The sequence below is a fragment of the Pectinophora gossypiella genome, chromosome 26, assembly GCF_024362695.1.
Source record: "Pectinophora gossypiella chromosome 26, ilPecGoss1.1, whole genome shotgun sequence".
Lineage (NCBI taxonomy): Eukaryota > Metazoa > Arthropoda > Insecta > Lepidoptera > Gelechiidae > Pectinophora > Pectinophora gossypiella.
In genome coordinates, this window is record NC_065429.1 from 2,014,710 (window position 1) to 2,032,479 (window position 17,770).

The 17,770-nt window shown below is 39.3% G+C and overlaps 1 protein-coding gene across 1 annotated transcript; it reads left to right on the top strand.

Moving 5' to 3' along the window:
- Positions 1 to 981: 981 nt before the first annotated feature.
- LOC126378489 (cysteine dioxygenase) lies at positions 982 to 16,484 on the top strand. Its single transcript, XM_050026890.1, has 7 exons — positions 982 to 1,165; positions 5,958 to 6,060; positions 6,727 to 6,876; positions 8,356 to 8,502; positions 11,844 to 12,112; positions 13,857 to 14,026; positions 15,350 to 16,484. The coding sequence occupies exons 2-7, from the start codon at positions 5,969 to 5,971 to the stop codon at positions 15,389 to 15,391; spliced, it is 870 nt and encodes a 289-aa protein (XP_049882847.1). The 5' UTR covers positions 982 to 1,165; positions 5,958 to 5,968; the 3' UTR covers positions 15,392 to 16,484.
- The last annotated feature ends 1,286 nt before the right edge of the window (positions 16,485 to 17,770 follow it).

The following is a 17,770-nucleotide window of genomic DNA, read 5'->3' on the forward strand; positions in this document are numbered from 1 at the left end:
AATAAAGATATTTTTGAATTTGAATTTATCGAATAGTAGTTTGCGGAAAGCTCAAGCTAAACAATGTTAATAAGGGACGCCTAATGATCCTTGCAAAGATGTAAACAAGTACATACATTAAGTAACTTGACGATGTATGTCCGTCTCTTTCACTCCTCAGACGTAATCACGAGATACATAACTGTGAACTGTCAAATACGAACATAGTTCTAGTATTAAGGGTTCTGGTGAATAATATTGATTGTTGGTTTATTTGGCCCGCATGGAAGTTTGTTTTTTAATTTAAATGATATATATTATATACTTAGGTATCAAGTAACACCTCTTGAGCGAGTCTAGAATGATCCACATCAAAAATGCTTCTATATTAGGTCGAGTCTTATCAATTTCTATGACGTAAGTATGTACATATAACTTAAAACGTGGTTGTTATATGAGGCACGTCCTAACATAAGCCCTTGGTAGCTCTATAATAATTCTAACTCCAAGGTCAAGGGTCGGCCATCGAACTTATTAAGTATTAGATATATAAACAGAAGAAAAATATGTTATTTACTTTTGTCACATTATGTACGGTCACGAGTACTAATATGTATACACTTTGAAACCATGTCACATTAACTTTTTTGACAAATTGAACTAAGTCTCACTAAATGTCAAATATGTTAGTGCGACAGAGTTATAAAGTGGGTACATTATATTGCTCATGACTGTACACAGTAATGATGCGAAAATGATGATTTGATCTGTTTCCGTCACACTATTGTCAAAACAAGAAAAATATGAGGGTGTTTCATTACCTACTATTTATATTTATTTTAAGGCTAAAAAATTTTAAAGATAAAATTTTATGATAAAAATATCACTTTTATTCGTAACCAAAACCATAATTTTAAAAACTACAAACTTAACAATGGTTTTGCTTCTTCCCACGGAACCCTCAAACACTTTCAACAACCGATGAATAAAAAGAAAATTCGCGGGAAACGAGTTGTCACTTCGCACGCGACTTCGCGCCAAGTTGGTACCTTTTTTCGGCAAAGACGTTTAAAACTTCGTGCCTAGTTAGTGAGAAAGGAGAATTTATACAAGTGTTATTTTAATATTGATTATTGACATTGGATGCTTTCTCGTACTCTTGAGAATTTTCTAGAGTGATTGTCAAGTGAGTATAATTTGTTATTTGTTTAAAGTGATAAGTGTGTGACTTTAAGTACCTAAATGGGAATAAGAATAAAGAATAGAGACAGCCTCCATAGTTCAGTGGTTGAGCTTTGCATTTCTTCTTCTTCTATCGTGTGCGGTGTGAGGTGGATTACCAACCCCATCAACCCTGGTATCAGGGTTACTATTGAGCCGCCAAAGGCCCCTGACATGGCCCATGTAACGACTACTTACATCAGTAATTAGTAACCGGGACTAACAGCTTAACGTGCCTTCCGAACCACGGATCATCTTTCTTTCGGACAATCTGGTGAACAGCCTGAAATGTCCTAACCAAGCTAGGGATCACAAAGTGATTTTTGTGATATGTTCCCACCGTGATTTGAACTCGGGACCTACGGATCGTGAGCCCGACGCTCAAACCACTGGACCACGGAGGCCGTGAGCTTTGTAGTCACGCTCCGGAAGTCCCAAGCTCGAATTCAATTATCGGTGGAGACATATCTAGTGCGTAGTTTGGTTAGGCGTTCAGGATATCACAGGCTAATCACCCGATTGTCAGAATGCAAGATTATACATGTAAGGCCTAAAATGTCATGATCACGGGATGACTCCATAGGTACATGTTTATTTCCTTTTGGTGGTTGCCTGGAAGAAATTGCTCTAGAGCAATAAGGCCGCCCAAATTGTACTGTATTCATGTGTTATGTCTGATTGTTTAAATGTAGTTCTGTGCAATAAAGTATATTTGATTTGATTTTGATTTGATAGATTAGTCATCCCGTGATCATGGCACTTGAAATAGTGTCGAAATATCGGGAGTCTCATATCCCTGATTTAAACGCGGTAAGAACCCTTTTTACTATTTACTTACTTAGTGGAGTCAATGAAGGGTTGCGCCGCTTAAGATGTTTTTGATTTAAAATTATATAAAAAACTACGCTTACAAAAGAAAAAATCATCAAAATCGGACCTGTCCCTGGCAAATTAGAAGTTAGTTAGGGAGCTCGGGCTTCATTGACGTTCCTTCAATCAGCGCTTATCGCTATCGACCCACTAGGGTCGATTAATTCTTTCAAATATTTTTCCTCTCAGACGACGCCCTGAGTCGAGGTTCGCGCCAAACTGGCCACCCTATGGCCTGTTGTCTTAAACGTTGTAAGTACCGGGTGAGAGTATTCAGCGCTCCCCATTTGTCCGGTCATCTGCGGCAAATCTAGAATAAGTCAGGCCAAAAAAAAAGAAAATAAAAGGGCTTTATTGACTTTATTGGTTACTTGACAACCCAGTCAAATGAGATACTTTTTACGAAACGTCAAAACGAAAGATTCCTTCGGAGTTTGTATGGAAATTGCATTCCCTACTGTTTACGTTATGTTAATTAACAGAATCATACATTTCCTAGGCAATAACCAGCTATATTCAATGAATGTACAGGCCTATAACTTAGTTTGTCGGTAAAACCTGTTTTTCGAACAAGATTCCTTGGTTCAAGTAAAGGTTCTTGTGCGAGGTCGATTCCTTGTAGATAAAATACCTGTAGATGCTAGATGTTTACATACATTCACGCCCGTAATCTCTATAGGGATAGGCAGAGCCATAAGTCATCATAAAGACATCCCCACACCTTGCACCCTGGTCCCCGTAGCGCCGAGTATATATCGCGCGCGCCGCGATAAAAAACCCCCCTTTACACAAGTAATACTAACATAATGGTGCTAATTCCTGCAGACGCCAACTAATTTTATTTCAAGTTATACCTGTCATTTTCTTATCCGCTGAAAAGGAAAGGGACGGATGATTGTCAACGAGTTAATTCTAAAACGTCGTGTACTTGGTTCAGAGATAAATAATGAAATTATGTTTACTAAATAAAGAAAAATCTAAAACTAACGAAAGCCATTTTGATTTTCTAAACTTACTTATTTAATGAATTTTAATCAAGAAATATGTAATAATAAGTCTTACTTTTTATCACGTTTTTCTATGACATCAAAATGTGCTTTTTCGTACAAAATCTATAGTAATTTCGTGTATTGACGTTTAGTTAAAAGTAACTGATTTGACTAGTTGGAAACTACCCTATTAAAGTCACAAGTTACCACATCTTCTTTGTGTGCACTAAATATGACCGTTCATCATTCCTTAATGCCCTCAGTTCCGCCAATGTTCCTCTTCCCACTCGAGTTTCCTGTTTAATTTTAAATCCTATTTTGTTTTGTGATATTATATTTTCCTTTCTTTTGCTAAATGATATGAAACTATAGCAGATACCTATTTACAACATCCTATTTATTATATTCATTTTTACTTTTTTAGACTCTCATATTTATATTATTCTCATATTAGAGTAGCTCGGTGGCGCAGCGGTAAACGCGCTCGGTCTACGATTGTTGAAGTTAAGCAACTTTCGCAAAGGCCGGTCATAGGATGGGTGACCACAAAAAAAAAAGTTTTCATCTCGAGCTCCTCCGTGCTTCGGAAGGCACGTTAAGCTGTTGGTCCCGGCTGCATTAGCAGTCGTTAATAACCATCAATACGCACTGGGCCCGTGTGATGGTTTAAGGCCCGATCTCCCTATCCATCCATAGGGAAGGCCCGTGCCCCAGCAGTGGGGACGTTTATGGGTTGATGATGATGATGATGAGACTCTCATATTTATTTTTTATTCCATTTACCTGATCCTATTTTTGTGTAAATTTCCTTTCCCGAATGTTATTTCCTTCCTTTTAGTTTCCCAATCTTTTAAAACTTGACATTGGCACAAAGCAACACTAGTGCCATTACAAAAAAAAAGTCACAAGTAGCTACAACCATCGCAAGATGAACAAAGTACCCACACCTCACCGAGCTTTCTGTTAGACCAACGTGATAGGTGAGCCGCATCGCCGTCTATAATGATCGACCCAACTGTTGATTAATAACTCATTGGTTGATAATTTCCAACTAGTCAAATGTGTTTTGACACGAAATTACTCTGGAATTTGTTTGAAAAAGCAACCTGAGACGTCCTAGAAAAACGTGACAAAATGTCGCACAAATTATTACATTTTTCTTTATTAAAAAAAAAGAAAAAAAATATCGTAATTGGGTGAATCTCAAAATATCAAGTTTGGTGGCGAAATTTCATATTATTTTTTCGTGAAAAATTGGGTTCCGACATGAAAAAGATCCAAAAGGATCCTCGGTTCCGACATGAAAAAGGAATTTTTCAATTCCCAATTTTTCCAATTTCCCCAATTTTTCACGATAAAAATATATGACAGTTCGGCACCAAACTTGACACATTTTGATATTCACCCAAATAAGTTATATAAAAATATGATAATGTTTTTTGTCACCTTTAGATCTGTCTTTATTTATATATCAGAATTTCATAATTTATCTTTGACCTAGGTAACTACCCAATTCTGGTAACGTGGTTCGAACTCGCGCGCGGTTTCTGCCTGTTTGAGATAAGTCGGTGTACAGTCATGAGCAATATCATGTACCCACTTTAGAACCCTGACGCACTATCGTATTTGACATTTAATGAGACTTACGTGAGGAGCTCGGTGGCGCAGCGGTAAACGCGCTCGGTCTGCGATTGTTGAAGTTAAGCAACTTTCGCAAAGGCCGGTCATAGGATGGGTGACCACAAAAAAAAAAGTTTTCATCTCGAGCTCCTCCGTGCTTCGGAAGGCACGTTAAGCCGTTGGTCCCGGCTGCATTAGCAGTCGTTAATAACCACCAATCCGCACTGGGCCCGCGTGGTGATTTAAGGCCCGATCTCCCTATCCATCCATAGGGAAGGCCCGTGCCCCAGCAGTGGGGACGTTAATGGGCTGGTGATGATGAGTCTTACGGTTTAATTTGCCAAAAAAGTGAATATGACATGGTTTCAAAGTGTATACATATTGGTACTCGTGACTGTGCCGCATCGCAGTAACTATAGGTAGTATAGGTACTAATAATTATAACACCAAACATACAATGGGTGCTCAGTTTTCGAACAAACACTGTTACTATGCTGAGGTGGCTGAGGTTAGAAGTCAAACAATACATCGATAAGATTATATGGACAAGAGTCGGTAGTTCTGTTTTAAAATGAGGGAATTTCCAGGGTATGTTCCTAAAAACAATATAGATGAAAAAAAAATGAAAATTTTTTTTATTACCAGAAAACAATACAATGAGGCATATAAAATAGGATGGGTACTTATATAAAAAAAAGACTGTGATCTCTAGTTTGGTAAGGACATTACAGGCTGATCGCCTGATTGTCCGAAAGTAAGATGATCCGTGCTTCGGAAAGCACGTTATGCCGTTGGTCCCGGTTACTTACTGATCTAAGTAAGTACTTATTACATGAGCCGAATTCAAATTCAAATTCAAAAATATCTTTTTTCAGTAGGTAACATAGTTTACATTTTGAATCGTCAATTTTTACATAACGAACGTCTCATCCGTCTAAAATTACTCCAGCTTCTCACAACCTGTATAGACGGGGAAACGAAGCTGCAAGAAAAACCTCGGCACAGGGCCCTAGACGTTCTTTAAAAAAAAAAAACATAATATTGTTATACAATTGACTAATTTAGCTGCCTAATATCAGTTCTCAGACAGTTAATCCCATGCATTCATATCTTCTAAATAATCACTAACCTTATAATAACCTTTTTTGCAAATTTTCTGTTTAACTACTGTCTTAAAACAGTTGAAAGGAAAACTCTGAATCAGGAGCAAGTCCAGTACCGGGGTTCGGATCGGCTTTCCCCGTATATGTACTTTAATATGTAAACATTTTTTTGCAGGAAACGCCATTATGGATATAGAAAACGTAAACTGCAAACTCAAGGTGTCCCAGTGTGCTGATATGGAGATATCCTATATAGAACGACCTATAAAGGTTACACAGTAAGTATTGAGGAGCTCGGTGGCACAGCGGTTAACGCGCTCCGTCTGCGATTGTTGAAGTTAAGCAACTTTCGCAAAGGCCGGTCATAGGATGGGTGACCACAAAAAAAAAGGTTTCATCTCGAGCTCCTCCGTGCTTCGGAAGGCACGTTAAGCCATTGGTCCCGGCTGCATTAGCAGTCGTTAATAACCACCAATCCGCACTGAGCCCGCGTGATGGTTTAAGGCCCGATCTCCCTATCCATCCATAGGGAAGGCCCGTGCCCCAGCAGTGGGGACGTTAATGGGCTGTGGTGATGATGAGTAAGTATTAAGTACTTACATAACATAAACAGCAATATACATCCCACTGCGGGGCACAGGCCTCCCCTCAAGCTGCGTTTCCATTGACGCGGAGCTGTGCGGAGATGTGCAGGAATCAACCAATCACATTGAGGGAGAGAGTGACAGAGCGTCTTCGTTTTTCGCTCTCTCGAACGCTGTGATTGGTCAAATCCGCACATCTCCGCTCTTCTCCGCCTATCACCGCATCAGCGGAAATCCGGCTTCAATGAGGATCTTTCCAGGCTACGTTTCTCAAACAAAACAATATGGAAGGCGGTGTAAAAAAATATGTATTGGTATTTATGATCCAACCATGAATTCAAACTCATGTCTTTTTTGCAGGGAAATAACAGGGCTGGAGAAACTAGTGGAAGAACTACACAGGGTGTTCTCAGACAACCACGTGAACGTACAGGATGTTCAGAAACTGATGGCCGGGTACAAATCTGACCCGAAAGACTGGCGGAAGTACGCCAAGTTTGACCGATTTCGGTACGTTTACTTTTTATATCTTTAATCAAACATATTTTTAACTGTTGAGCGTTGGGCTTACGATCCGGAGATCCTGTGAGGACATTCGATGGCCACCCCCGCGGATGAGTGACGTTTTCAGTGGCAGTGGAGACAGTTCTCCCCTCCCCCCAGCCCAACGGCGCCAGCTGCCACGGCGACGGAGCAGCTTCAACGGATTTGACACCACCACTAGCTGACGGGCGCTCACTGGGCCTCCCCCAACGGGGAACCACCCGGTGGGCTCGACCTCGCTAGTGGCACCTCGGACTGACTGACAACCGGGCTCACGGAGGGGCGACCATCGCCCGCCGTGTCCGACCCCCGTGCCCCGTCCGTTGAGGCGTGGGTGCTTAGTTCATCTTACGATAGATGTATAGTGAAGTCATGAACTTGTGTTATGTCATTTTATTTTGAATGTAGATAACATGACGAGCCTCCGAAAACAAATTAGCTATCTGATAAAAGATTAGTCATGGAAATATTGGCTCAGTTTGAAGTATTCTAGATAATAATAGACATATCTAATATCTTATATCGAGTAAACATGTTTTTAATTTGAAAATCATTAAAGATATAAAGGCTTATCTGTCAACGAGAGTTTTAGGTTAAGACCGCATGGTTTTCGAACTCATGTCCCCGATGCCGACCCCGCCGACGTGGTCGACGATTTGTCCCACTACGGTCGAATAATTCTTTCAAATATTATTCTCTCAGACGACGCCCTGAGCCGAGGTTCGCGCCCAACTGGGCACCCTCAGGCCTGTTGTTTTAAACGTTGTACCGGGTGCCTTCAACGCTCCCCATTTGTCCGGCCAAGTACGTAGTTAATGGCATTTGCGGCAAATCTACATTAAGTTACGCCAAAAGAAAATCGAATTCATGTCAAAATACAATACAATACAAATATATTTTATTTTACAAAAGACTCTTAACTAAGTACATGTCAAATGGCGGCCTTATCGTTTAAAGCGATTTCTTCCAGACAACCATAAGGCGAGTTAATAGTTCCTATTGTTTGTTTGTTAGAAGTGCCGGGAGCATAGCCGGTTGGATTGGAATATGCACAAAACGGTCATTATCTCTCTAGCATTATCCCGTTTTCAATGAGTCCGTTTACCTAACCTGAAGATTTGACAGGTCCGGTTTTTTTACAGAAACGACTGCCTGTCTGACCTTCCAACCCGCGAAGGGAAAACCAGCCCAATACAGGTTAGGTCACATACCTCCGAAAATGCATTTCTTCGGGAATGTGTGTTTGTTTCACTGCTGAGCATCTATGATAATCATTTATGATCCAAACACGAATTCGAAAATCATTTAGGCCTGTGCTGGATTCGAACCTGCGACCTCAATGTGAGAGTCAAGCGTTCTACCAACTGGGCTACCACGTTAGTCCCGGCTATTAGGTAAAAACACCTTCTGTTTTTTTTTCAATTTATTGTTTTTTTTTGTCATCAGGTATACAAGGAATCTGGTTGACTGCGGTAACGGATTGTTTAATATAATGATCCTGTGTTGGGGGCCTGCGCACGCGTCGGCTATCCACGACCACGCCGACTCGCATTGTTTTATGAAGGTGCTTAGTGGGAGACTGCACGAGATCAGGTATACACATACGTACATGGGTCGTTCTTCTTTTTTATCGACAATGATCTGTCCTTCGTTCTGCTTCTGATAAGTTATGTTTTAGAATTTTGTTTCATGTTTCCATTGTCCAAAAATATAGTTATCTTATTATACTCAAAATACAAGCAAAATACTAATCGGTTCCTCAATTAGTCCTTAAAGAAGCTTGATTGTTTTTCACAAAATTCTGTGACAGAGTGATAAATTAAAATGCTGTCTCCGATGAAAAGGACCACTCTGTCACAATATTTTTTGGAATGTGTCTACAAAGAAAAGTATGTTACCAAGATAAAGAGAACCTCTAAATGGTCCTCTACAGACACATCTTTATATGATGTTTTAAAATATTTAATGCCGTTATAATTTTAAAGATGTTAAATCCGATAAATTGAGAAAATGTCTTTTTATTGTCGATAAAAAAGAAGAACGACCCACATACATAAATTACAGGGTTAGTGACATCGTAACGAAAATTTTGAGGGACGATTCAGACCATGATTCTGAGTTGAAATCGAGTGGAATTTTCCGTCGCAAAAGTATGGAACGGAAAATAATAAAAAATAAATACAGAAAATTTCTTGAATTTTCGACAGGAAATTCCACTTGATATCAACTCAGAATCACGGTGAGAATCAGCCCCCTCAGTATTCGTTACGGTGTCACTAACACCCATACCTACTTGTATGGCTACCTGTATGTCCTTGTACGGGGTGTAAGTGAGATCGTAACGAATACTGAGAGGGATGATTCAGCTTATTATTACGAGTTATAAAGTGGAATTTGCCATCGAAAAAGTATAGAATTAAATAAATAAATAAATAAAAATAATGTTTATTTCTCTCACTAGCTTAGAACTTGAGTACAATATCCAATGAATACGGGTACAAAATTAATAAAGCAGGCGAGAGACTGGTGTCTGTGATAGGCGTGAGCCTGTGTTACAGATCACCAGGCCCCAACCTTCGGACATTACGGAATAGATAATAGGCTTATACAGCAATTGAAAATAATTTAAAAAAACTAAAAAAAAAACATGAATGTTGCGACGGAAAATTCCACTTAATATTACTTAACTCAGAATCATGGTCTGAATCATCCCCTTAGGTATTCGTTACGATGTCACTAACACCCTGTATACCACATGTATATCGCTAAAGCCGAAGACGCCTTTAGTTGAACAAGTACAATTACTAAAACACCAATTCTTAATTATTTTAGGAATGCATTCGATTGCGTGCGATTTTGTTTCCGATAATTGCATTGAATTGTACCAAATAAACATATTTGACACAATTCCTTGAATTCCGACGTCGTTTGTTACATCATTATAGGTAATTAATCCATAAACATACATAGCTTCACGCCTGTAAGTATCTCTGAAGGGGTGGGCAAAGGTGTCATCATCACCAGCCCATTAACGTCCCCACTGCTGGGGCACGGGCCTTCCCTATGGGTGGATAGGGAGATCGGGCCTTAAACCACCACGCGGGCCCAGTGCGGATTGGTGGTTATTAACGACTGCTAATGCAGCCAGGAAACGGCTTAACGTGCCTTCCGAAGCATGCAGGAGCTCGAGATGAAAAATTATTTTTTTTTTGTGGTCACCCATCCTATGACCGGCCTTTGCGAAAGTTGCTTAACTTCAACAATCGCAGATCGAGCGCGTTAACCGCTGCGCCACCGAGCTCCTCGTAATACCTATTTACATCCATCCAGCTATGTTTAAGTCCCATGTTATAAGGGGGCGATAGGCCGATAGGCCGATAAAGAGAAGGGGAGGGGAGGGGATTATTATCACGTACTCAGCGGTGAAGGAAAACATCGTGCGGAAACCTACATTCCCGAGGAATGTATAACATCCCTGCTAAAGATGAAAAAGGGAGCGCTAGGACCGTCTGTCTCATTCACGCACACGTGGTGAAGCGTCACACGCTAACAAAGATTTTTGTATATAGTGTCCGGTCTGTACTAGGGTCACAGAATAAGAAATAATACTACGTATAGAACGGCAACTCTCCGCTCCCCACCAGCGTCTGAGCTAGATTTACCTCACCCCTCTCGATGTTACTTTCGTCTTCAATCGTACGGGCGTCAGACGTCACACACACAGACGCGCGTGTACGATAACGTCAATGTGTAGTGTCTGTGTAAAACGAGGTTTTTTGTATGAAGTCTCCGGGGTGATATGCGGTTTTTTTTTTGTACCAGCATATAAGTTGTTGTTGTAAGTTTTGTGCAATAAAGATTATTATTATTATTATTATTATTATTAAGTCATCATCAATTTAAGAGCCAGGCTCTTGTCGGTGTAGCATTTTCTATTCCAGTCTATCAAAGGCCAATTCCTTGACTTCCCTATAAGACACGACGTTAACCTTTTCTTTAATCTGTTCCATGTAAGCTCTTCTTGGTCTTCCCCTTCCTCTCTTTCCTTTTAGCTTTCCTTCATTTATATGAAAGTTACTTATATGCTATATATGCTTATGCATATACTCGTATAGCTTATAAGTAACTTTCATAAATCCATAATTATCGAATAATAGAATGTAATGTCTTCCAATAATTACATTTCTCAAAACATAATATAACAAGTATGAAGCAGATAAGGTCGACAAATATTATGTTTATAATATTAATATTATTATTGTACAATCAATAAATAAGCTTTATCTAAAACTGGTTCAATATTAGTACAAATTACATCATGTAAAAAGATTTACATTCTGGGAATTCAGAGGCATTTATTAATAGCTCATTTGACTTGACTACTGGATCGAAGGTCCCGGATTCCATTGCTTCCTACTCTGAACTTTTTAGAAGAAAAAAAACTAAAAAAAAAAACTGGAAACACACCGCGGACACTCCATTCAAAAACCTTACCGTGTCCTGCCTAACGCGTAAGTATGAGCGAGACACCACGCGCTCTCCTCCTTACTCCTTAGCGGATTACGGCCATATAAGACTAAAGTAAGACCCAGAGGGGGTGAGGTCAGCGCCCAATACAAATTAGTGGGCGGGGGGAGTTGCCGTTCTATACTATAATTCCTTATTCTATACAAAGTAATTTAAGAGCCACACTCTTGTCGGTGTAGCAATACAATACAATACAAATATACTTTATTGCACCAAAGTAAAAGGAAATATTTACAAAAGACTCTTAACTAAGCACATGACAAATGGCGGCCTTATCGCTTAAAGCATGCATCCTCCATACTACTTTTTAGGGATAAATAGGGCAGTGAGGTTTCCCTCTTGCCTTCTTGCATGCAACAGAACCTCTGTTTGGTTTTTCACTTACCCGTATTTGTCTTCTTTACCAGATACGACTGGCCAGAGAAAATCCAACCCGAAGTAATGAAAAAACTCAACAAATCAAGAAGAAGATGCTGTTCAGAAAGCGAAGACAAGATTTTGAACGACTCTCAACACTGCGAAAATGACAGCTGTCACAATTACGGCGGGAAAATTGACGGGCAAGATGGCGGACAAAATGGCGCGAACGGAAAAGAAAATGGCGACTACGACCCGCAGAATATGGAGGAGATTGGCAGGACGCAATTGGAAGTTAACGATGTCTGTTATATAAACGGTATGTATTTTTTACCGACTTCAAAAAAGGAGGACGCTCTCAATTCGACAGTATATTTTTTTTAACAAACTGACATGGCTCATATAACGACTACTTACATCAGTAAGTAGCAACCGGGACCAACGGCTTAACGTGCCTTCCGAAGCACGGATCATCTTACTTTTTGGACAATCAGGTGATCATCATGTAATGTGGTTATCGGTGTTGGTTTCACAATTACCCACTATCATGTATATTACTATAAGTTAACAATTTTGATTGTGATACTGTTTGATGACCCAAATAATGAGAAATAAAAATGTCCTAAACAAACTAGGGATCGTGATTTTTGTGATATGTCCCCACCGGGATTCGAACCTGGGACTTCCGGATCGTGAGCCCAACGCTCAACCACTGGACCACGGAGGCCGTTAAAAGGGGGTGAAGAAAACATTAGGTACGCGCGCGATAATCGAATGGAGTTGCTTGCAGGGCAATGGTATAAACAGAAGTATCTATTTAATATATTCGCGATAATTAAGAGTCACCCATGCTAATATCAATACAGACTGGTACTTTTCCCGAGTTAATTTGCACTTTATCATGGAAAAATGTTTTGTTTTCAAACGGCGACCTTGTGGTGACAATTTCGTCGTTGTTTACATTTTTACTTAGGTATATAAGTATGGACATACTATTAGGTATACGATTTATCTATTCATTGACTCCGTATTTTTTTTGTTTATCACCTCTTAATTTTATTTTAAGTTATACCTGTCATTTTCTTATCCGCGATTAACGGGTACATATTTATTCTAAAATACAATGTAATTGCAGAAACTTATAAATAATTATTGCATGCTATTTGGATCACATTATGTAGTATAGAATTATGTTGCTACCTATATTGCTTCTCTTTATTTTGATCAGAATATTAATGGGTTGAAGATGTAATTGTGTCTGGGTGTAAGAAAAAGGGTCATCATTTATACCCATAAACAAATGTAAAACATGCATATTATGTCTGTTATTACATGAAATTAGAAGGTTAAACGAAGGGAAATCTGTACAGCGCCATCTGATAGTGGAGACACACAAAAATCACTTTGTGATCCCTAGTTTGGTTAGGACATTACAGGCTGATCACCTGATTGTCCGAAAGTAAGATGATCCGTGTTTAGGAAGGCACGTTAAGCCGTTGGCTCCGGTTACTACTTACTGATGTAAGTATGTAGTCGTTACATGAGCCTATTTGGCCTTTGCCGGCTTAAAAATAACCCTGACATCAGGGTTGATGAAGTTGGTATTCCACCTCACAACCCACACGATAAGAAGAAGACTAAAACAAATGACTACTCTAACTTTTTAACAGGTTGCCTGTAGAATTAAAAACAGTCAGAAGTCTTTCCATTTTTAAAACAAGATTGAAAAATATGCTGTTGGAAAAGTGTTGTTACTGTATCGACGATTTTTAACTTTGTGATATACTGTGTATTGACTATTTTATAAATTGTTTTAATTGACTTCTTTTTTATTGTTTGATGATCTTTATTCTAAGTATAATGTGTATTTGAATTGTTTTATAATTTGTACGATTGACTTATTTATTGCTGCTTATTATGATAATTGTTACTTACCTGACATTCGCATACAATGATATTGTTTATGAATAAATTATGAATTGGAATTTTCTTGTGATCTTATGTAATTACTCTCTTTTTATAACGTTCTTCTCTTTCTAATTCTTGTCTCTCTCTCTCCCCAGACGCCCTAGGCCTCCATCGGATGGAGAATCCTTCCCACGTGGATGGCTGCGTCTCCCTCCACCTCTACTGCCCCCCATTTGACAGTTGTCGGGTGTTCGATGCCCGGACCGGGAAGCCTACTGAGGTGAAAGTGACTTTTTGGTCTATGTACGGGAAGAAGATAAATCGAGTAAGTATAAAATGATATTTTTCAAACGATTTTCCGAATATACAAACTATTCATTGACCACTACCGTAGATACAGCGCTTGATATAAAAATGCGGCGAAAACTTAGCCCTTGTTTAGCTATACATTCGTATACAGCGATATATACATACATTCAATAAAATCGTGTCAAATTAAAAAAGTAGGTACGCATCCTCTTATTACATATATTAGCGCGTGGTGCTTCGTAACGCGGTCGGGTTATACCGCGAAAATTAAAATGTTTATATACTATGATAACATGCACAATGTCATTACTTTTTGAGCGCTGATGTTCAATCTACGGTAGTTATAAATCTATGATACAAACTGTTAGATAGACAAGAATCGAACAAACCTAATTTCGAATGATACTTCACTACGCTAAAGAACGTCACAACACTAGTTCGGGTATTTTCCTAGGTCAAAGATAAATTATGAAATTCTGATTACTAAATAAAGACTGATCTAAAGGTAACAAAAAAGCATCTGATTTCTACGTTCCCTTAAAGATGTAAAATAATTATAAAACTTCTAAATCAATGCACTCCAAAGACACGCTAGAGGTTAGCAAAGCTGCAGTACTAGTAGAATCATCATCATCACCAGCCCATTAACGTCCCCACTGCTGGGGCACGGGCCTTCCCTATGGATGGATAGGGAGATCGGGCCTTAAACCACCACGCGGGCCCAGTGGTGGTTATTAACGACTGCTAATGCATAATTAAAGCACATAATAACGGGTTCTTACTGCGTTTAAATGGGGATATGAGACTCCCTAAGGCGGTAAGAACCCGTTATTATGTGCTTTAATTATGATAATAACCGCGTAAACTTAAAACAACTGCTAATGCAGCCGGGACCAACGGCTTAACGTGCCTTCCGATGCACGGAGGAGCTTGAGATGAAAACTTTTTTTTGTGGTCACCCATCCTGTGACTGGCCTTTGCGAAAGTTGCTTAACTTCAACAATCGCAGACCGAGCGCGTTTACCGCTGCGCCACCGAGTTCCTCCTTACTAGTAGAATAATGTAACATAAAATAAGCTCACGACTATATCCCCATTGGGGTAGTCAGAGGTACATCCATCACATGATGAACTAAGTACCCACACCTCACCGAGCATTCTGTTAGACCGACGTGATAGGTGAGCCGTATCGCCGTCTATAATGGTCGAGCCAACTGTGTTAGTGAAAACTGCACTTAAGATAACTTGATAACTCATTGGTGAATTTCTGGTACCGGGGTTCGAACTACAGGATCATGGCTATTATATATCTACTGCATTATAAACTATTTCTTTTTCAGGTCATCGAAGCAACTCGAAACGATATTGCGGACAGCCAATAATAAAAACACAAGTTTATTAAAGGAAGCTCCGTTTTGGTTATATTTTTGGGTACGACTGCATCAAAACTGCAAACCAACTGCAATAAAACTGCTATTGGGTATACCTAATATAGAACGCAAATGCTCGGTCAAATCCATTTAGGAAATATATTCCAGCACACACCATCTAAGTTTATTTTAAGTTATGCCTGTCATTTTCTTATCCGTCGAAAAGGAAAGGGACGGGCGGGTTATAGTCAGGCATAAATTTTATGGAACACACGCCAATTTTAGGCAGAAATTTAAAAAACCGTCCCAAAATTTTGTATTGGCTAATAACCTGACAGAAAGTTAATAGTACACGTCAAACGGGTTGCATATCGACGAGATGCCATTTTATTCGCCCGGGTTATTCATTCGTTTTAAAATTAACAGTTGACAATCATCCGTTTCCTTTTTGGCGGATAAGAAAATGGCGGGTAATACTTAAAATAAATTTAGGAGGTGTCTGTAGGAATCGAAGCAAATTTAACATAACATATCTGTTAGCGACACTAATTGACATGTAACATTTTAAAATAAAGCGGCAAAGTATTTGGTGCGGGCAACCGACTCGGCGCTAGATGGCGCTCGCCGCGCCTGCGCGTCACTTCTTTCCGATTTTTGATTTTTAAATTTCTCTCTTGCTAACCTCTACGCCGCGCACCAAGCTCTTCGGTTGCTCACACGCAAAAGCCATTATATAGCGATCGATAAGTGTTTTTTCTGTTTTCTCGTCCTATATATAACAATATCAAATGTGCCTGTTTCCCCGAACGGGTAGGCTGATGTACACCTATAGTAAGTTCATTCATAAGATAAGATAAATGATAATGTCTTTCAATGCTCAATATTTTGTAGATATTTTACAATACTGAATCATTCTAAATATATAGTAGGTACTAATCTGTATCATAACTTAGTTAAAAAATATTTTTGTACCTAACAAAATCATTCCATTAAATAAATATTGTATAATATACTAATTTATACATGTTTTAAGATTGTATCAAACTTTTTTATTGTTAAGAAACAATGCTTATTTTGTTGAAATATATTTATTGTTGTATTTTTATTATTTTGAAAATCCTTTTTTTAATAACATAGGCTCGCTTTTGAGCACAAACTTCTCTGGCCAAGTAGTTATAGCCATCTGCGGCAAATCTACTATAAGTCACGTCAAAAAAAAACACAATCTCACATGATGAAGTGACGATGTGCTCTAGGGTGGATCACGCTTACCTGGCAAATGCCTGTTTATTCTAGCCTTGAAGACTCCCAGATTATTTAACGAGTTGGAAAAACAGACGACGGCAGGCAGTTCCAATGCTTCGCTGTTCGCCTCAAAAAGAAGAGCCGAAGCGTTTTGTCAGTTTCCCATACTATTTGAGTAAACAAACATATTGTTTTGGTTATATTTTTACAACAGCCTCCGTGGTCTAGTGGTTAGAGCGTTAGGCTCACGATCTGGAGGTCCGGGTTCGATTCCCGATGGGGACATTGTCGAAATCACTTTGTGAGACTGTCCTTTGTTTGGTAAGGACTTTACAGGCTTGAATGACCTGATTATCTGAAAAAATAAGTTGATTCCATGCTTCAGAGGGCACGTTAAGCCGTGGGTCCCGGCTATTAGCCGTAAAAATACCTCCACCAACCCGCAGCGGAGCAGCGTGGTGGAGTATGCTCCATATCCCCTCCGGTTGATTGAGGGGAGGCCTGTGCCCAGCAGTGGGACGTATATAGGCTATTTATGTATGATGTATATTTTTGAATTGGAGATGTCCTTAGAAAAGGTTCAATACGATCTACTCTGAACCGGCGTGCGTGTATGAAGCGATTGATGAATGTGGAGGAAGCAAGAGAAGTGTGTCAGGATCGAAGCAAATGGAATTCTATAGTCTCTGCTTACACCGGTGGGAAATAGGCGTGAGTTTATGTATGTATGTATATTTTTACACTATAACCCTTTGCGCAGCGTTTCACTGCAAAATCGTAGTGTTATATTTTACTCCCTAAAGATCGGAAAGGAAAAATGTAGAAAAGCTTATTTTCAATCAAAACTGCCTTTTTCCAACGGGCTGATTTTCTTAATCGTAACTCATCTTTCAGACGGGATTCACTCCACGTTGCTCCACGTTTTATAGGAATTTATCATGAATTTTAGCTGGACAGTACGGAACACTCAACAGTGCTGCCACCTATATTTGAACTTCTAGTTTTTATCCGCATTGGAAGTTGTCTTCTGATTCCTTATAACTCCGCCTAAAATTGGCATGTGTTTCAACCATTTTTAGTTTGTCGATTACCTGTCTCTTTCTTTTTTGGCGGATAAAAATAATGGCGGGTATAACTTAAAATAAA